Genomic DNA, 5,615 nt, shown 5'->3' with positions numbered 1-5,615 from the left:
GGTAATTGATTGAGTACGTAGCAACTGGCAAAGTGTTCTTCATCACAGTCTGAGGAAGCCTCCTTCATATCTGTAGCAACAAGATTATCAACAACTTCCAGTGATCTTCAAGTTCATTTACAAAATTGCAAAATCGAATATTTTCAGAAAATTGAAATACAGAAGCTATTGTGTTCAAAATTTTGGTTCCGTATGTATTGAAAATTAACATATACATGCAATTGCACATCCACTTTCAATTGAAATTCAATTACTCCTATTGTGTAGCTTGTCTTCCTCTCTATGATATTCTTTGCAAAACAAACTGTGCCACCTCTTATTCTAGCCATGTGAGCCATTAGGATTACCAAAGACAAAAACTTGTTATTTGTTTATGGTTGAATTAATTTTATGCAGGAAAATTATTAAATTATCACTCGATCCCTAAGCCTTCAAAGTTGTAAATCTATTTGATTGAATTGCTCCAATCGAGTTTGATCTAATTGGTTCTATAAAATAGAATCAAAGTTTCAATTTTCATGTTAAGAAAATACTATCTAAAATGAGCATGAGTCGTTTTGAAAGTTAATTGAATTAGTGGACCGATCCGAACATATTATTAGAGTTTTAATATCTGCAACTTTAATTATCATCAACCAAAAAATAACAAATATATGTATAGGCAGAAGTTTTAATTTGAGTTCTAATTACCATTAATTGGTTAGCGAATCAAAAGTTGCAATTTCCATGTGAACTAGGTTTTAGTGGGAGCCAGGAAAGGAGACAGAAGAATGAGGACTAAAGATTTGAAGCGACTTTAGTACGTGGAATGAATATGTACATGCATTAGGTTGTATTTGTTCAATTTGAGTTTCAAATACCACTAATTAAATACCATTAATAGGATTTTCACTAAAGAAATAAAAAAGTTTGTAACTTTGCGTGAGCAATTTTTAACGTTGATTGAACTAATGGACAAGTCTAACAGGGCGACTAGATGTTAGAGCAGAGAATGCAAGCATGTATTAGGTGGTGATGTCTTGAATTGAGTTTCAACTACCACTAATTAAATACCATTAATCAAATTTTTACAAAACGGATCAAAAGTTTAATTCTTTCATGTGAGCAATTTTTAACGTTGATTAAACTAATGGACATGTCTCTGGGCCTAGGAAGCATTTGAGGACACCGTGTGATTGAACAATAAAAAAAAAAAAAACTAATGGACATGTCTGAAGACCAAACTTTATTGTGGAGAATGCATACATGAATATAGTTGGTGGTGACGTCTGAATTGATTTCCAAATACCATTATTTGAAATTTCTATAGAATGAATCAAAAGTTTGCAACTTCTATATGAGTAATTCTTAACGTTGACTAGTGGTCATACTTGACAGGATGAACAGTCTTTAGTGCAGAGAATGCAAGCATATATTAGGTAGTGACGTGTCAAATTGAGTTTTAACTAATTAAATACATTTTATTGGACTTTTACAAAAAAAAAGAAAAAGTTTTCAACTTTCATGTGAACAATTTTTAACATTTATTGATCTAGTGGACAAGCCTGACAGGACAACTAAATATAAGTGTAGAAAATGCAAGCATGTAATACGTGGTGACATCTTGAATTGAGTTTCAAATAGTACTAATTAAATACCATTAATAAAAATTTTATAAAAATAATCAAAATATTGAAACTTTCATGTGAACAATTTTTAACGTTGATTAAACTAGTGAACAAATCAGACAGAATGACTAGATTTTAATGCGGAGAATGTAGACATTTAGAAGGTGATTGTAATTTTATAGAAAGAATCAAAAGTTCGCAACATTCATGTGAGCAATTTTTAGCATTGATTGAACTAGGTCATGCTTGACAAGGTGAGCAGCCTTTTGTGCGGAGAATGCGGGAATGTATTAGGTACTGATGTCTCAAATTGAGTATCAAATACCACTCATTAAGTACCTTTAACTGAATTTTTACAAAATGAATAAATAATTTGTAATTTTCCTGCGAGCACTTTTTAACGTTTATTGAACTAGTGAACTGGCCTGACAAGACGACCAAACTTTAGTACGGAGAATGCAGAAATATATTAGATGGTAATATCTCGATTTGAGTTTTAAATACAACTAATTAAATACCATTATTACTTTTTAGTTTTTCATAAAATGCATTAAAAGTTTGTAATTTTGTTGTGAACAATTTTTACCGTTGATTGAACTAGTGGACTAGCCTGATAGGGTCACCAGACTTTAGTGCGTGGAATGCATGAATGTATTAAGTGCTACTGTCTTGAATTTGAACTATCCGTTTTGTATGTCAATACTCGCATGGGAGCCAGCAGAGATGCATCTCTCATCATCCTTATTCTTTGACTTAATTACCTAGGTTTCCCTGCAGGAGGGTTCATTAATTATAAATGGAACCCATAGTTAGTTCCGATGACTATCTGATTGTATTTGCCAGTTACATATTCTTAGAATTGGCTTGAGTTGACACGGGAGATAGGCCTCCCAGAGGTCAATGGAAATGGGTTTCTGGGAGTGATCCTTCTAAGTTCTCATCATGTTCTACATATTGTCAGCGTTCTCTCCCATGCCACTCATTTCTGTTGCTTCTAGGTGTTTCTCCATCTTCCTCTCATGCCTGCAGGCTGCAGCTTGAGATTATGCCAAGTTTCATCAGTACACAACGCTTTGAACATATATATTTGTTAATTTAATTGGGAAGCTAAATTGACCCCTTTTTAGCAAACCATATATACGGGTCAGCTCCCTCTTTCTTTTGATAAACACATGGCTATATGTATAAAAGCAGTCGCGCAAAAACGAAGAAAGAGGTGTGGTTTGCATAACAGGGAGCCAATTTCACTCCCCTAACAGCGAAACTATAGTGCTGGTAATTAGTCTTCAGTCTTCACGATTTCGATGCTGCTATCATAATAGATAAATACCAAGTTCTTCACCTCATTGAGGTTTGAGGGGTTCCTCTTCTTGACACTTGTGCTTCTACTTTTAACTTGAACACTTGGAGGCATGATTACATAACCTAGTTTTTAGAGGAAGGGGAGAAAAGGTAGCATGGCCAACACGAAGACCATAATTGAATATATATAACTTTTTGAACCAATTGTATAGGGTAGACTGTAAAGCACAGCTATCCTACATATTCATGGTACGAGACTGAGAGTTCAACTTTCGTCGATCGTCACCTTTTCCTTTCCTAGGATAAAAGAGGAACAGTTGTATAGTTTCAAAGTAGAATAACACGCTATTAACATTTTAAACCAACATTAGAAGCATGCAAAGAGCACGGTGTAAGCTAAAATGTTGTTAAACAATCTTTTTCCTTCCCCCATTGTTTCATTCTTTATATATGAGGGATGAGCCAAAGAACAAATTAAAGTATGCGAACCTCATCATCCTAGTATAGTTCATAGATGGATTTACATACCTCTCCTGTGTCTTTTATTATTGCAGCCACAATTGCTAGTATCATATACCAATTGGTGAAGTGGAGATTTGGGCCAAAAACAGAGCAGGTTTTTCCTCCCGGGCCAGCAAGATTGCCGGTGTTGGGAAACCTACTGCAGTTGGGCCCTCTACCCCACAGAGACATGGCATCTTTATGCGACAAGTATGGGCCGTTGGTCTACCTACGACTTGGGAGCATTGATGCCATCACCACCAACGACCCCTACATCATACGTGAAATACTTATTCGACAAGATGACGTCTTTGCATCACGGCCGCGAACTTTGGCCGCAGTGCATTTGGCCTATGGTTGTGGCGACGTTGCGCTTGCCCCATTGGGCCCACAATGGAAGCGAATGAGGCGAATATGCATGGAACACTTGCTAACAACAAAACGCCTTGAGTCTTTTGCCAAACACCGAGCCGATGAAGCCCAACACCTCGTACAAGATGTTTGGGCCATGGCCCAGACGGGGAAGGTAGTGAACTTGAGGGAAGTGTTGGGTGGGTGGTCTATGAACAATGTGACTAGGATGTTGCTTGGTAAACAATATTTTGGGGCCGGGTCGGCAGGTCCACAAGAGGCCATGGAGTTCATGCACATAACCCATGAGTTATTTTGGCTGTTGGGGTTGATATATTTGGGAGATTACTTGCCAATTTGGAGGTGGGTGGATCCTTACGGTTGTGAGAAGAAAATGAGGGAAGTGGAGAAAAGGGTAGATGATTTTCATACCAAGATTCTTGAAGAGCATAGGAGGGTAAGTGAGGAGAAGAGCAAGCCAACTGGAGGAGAGGAAGATGGGGCAGAAATGGACTTTGTTGATGTTTTGTTGTCTTTGCCGGGTGAGGATGGGAAAAAGCATATGGAGGATGTGGAAATCAAAGCTCTAATACAGGTAAACCTTTGCATAATTTAGATCTAGTTTTAATTTTCTTTAACTTTATAGGAAAATTATTATAGAAAGCGTGGATGATGATGTATGTGTCTATTAGGAATGAGGGTCTTACTACTTTTATTTCGTATTGCGTATAGAAAAGAGTTATTAAATATTCAATTTGGAGTACATTTAAGTTTTTTTTTTTGGAATAGAAATGACAAGTTTTATCCCCACTCTATTCATTCCATAATGTCAGTGAAATTTAAACTTGTGATTTACACGGTGCCAGTTATTTTAAATAACTAACAGGCCACAGTTCACCGATAGAGCATATTAAGTTAAAATTAGAGTATCATTATCGTATTCTACTGTGGTATACAAAATTCCAGAATAAAGAAAAGATTGTTTGTTGTTGATTAAATCAAGAACTACTAATTTGTCTAAAATTTTAGTTGCCAATTGCTTAAATTATACAGTATTTATGAGTTTCAGGATATGATAGCTGCTGCCACAGACACTTCAGCTGTGACCAACGAATGGGCGATGGCCGAGGTGATCAAGCATCCACGTATCCTCTGTAAAATCCAAGAAGAGCTTGATTTAGTCGTGGGTCAACATAGAATGGTCAACGAATCAGACCTACCCCATCTTAACTACCTACGCTGCGTCGTACGCGAAACCTTCCGCATGCATCCGGCGGGACCCTTCCTCATTCCGCACGAGTCATTACGCGCCACGTGGATCAACGGTTACTACATCCCGGCCAAGACACGTGTCTTCATCAACACCCATGGGCTGGGCCGAAACACAAAGCTATGGGACAATGTCGAGGAGTTTAGGCCTGAGCGGCATTGGCTCGATGATGGGAGCCGAGTCGAGATTAGCCATGGAGTCGATTTCAAAATTCTTCCTTTTAGTGCAGGAAAGAGAAAGTGTCCCGGCGCGCCGCTTGGGGTGACTCTAGTCTTGATGGCTTTGGCTCGACTTTTTCATTGTTTTAACTGGACACCACCGGAGGGTTTGAGGCCGGAAGATATTGATACCAAAGAGGTTTATGGAATGACAATGCCTAAGGTTCTACCCTTGATGGCTGTTGCTACTCCTCGCTTGGCAAACCATATGTATCATTGATTGGATACGAAAGATTTCCAATGAATTTCCTATCTTAGGCTATAAGTTGTGTGCGTAGAATGAGCTCGGTTTAAATAAATGAAAATTGTGATTGACTTATAAAGCTGAATCACTTCTTTGGTCATAATAAACCGATTGTTCTTTAA

The 5,615-nt window shown here is 37.6% G+C and overlaps 1 protein-coding gene across 1 annotated transcript; it reads left to right on the top strand.

Annotated features, from left to right (window-relative positions):
- The first annotated feature begins 3,403 nt into the window (after window positions 1-3,403).
- On the top strand, window positions 3,404-5,615 carry LOC112169376 (cytochrome P450 703A2). Its single transcript, XM_024306403.2, has 2 exons — window positions 3,404-4,356; window positions 4,831-5,615. The coding sequence occupies exons 1-2, from the start codon at window positions 3,424-3,426 to the stop codon at window positions 5,467-5,469; spliced, it is 1,572 nt and encodes a 523-aa protein (XP_024162171.1). The 5' UTR covers window positions 3,404-3,423; the 3' UTR covers window positions 5,470-5,615.

The sequence above is a fragment of the Rosa chinensis genome, chromosome 1 (assembly GCF_002994745.2).
Source record: "Rosa chinensis cultivar Old Blush chromosome 1, RchiOBHm-V2, whole genome shotgun sequence".
In the NCBI taxonomy this organism is placed as follows: Eukaryota; Viridiplantae; Streptophyta; class Magnoliopsida; order Rosales; family Rosaceae; genus Rosa; species Rosa chinensis.
Note: the sequence above shows the minus strand (reverse complement) of the source record. Positions and strands in the feature narration are given on the sequence as shown.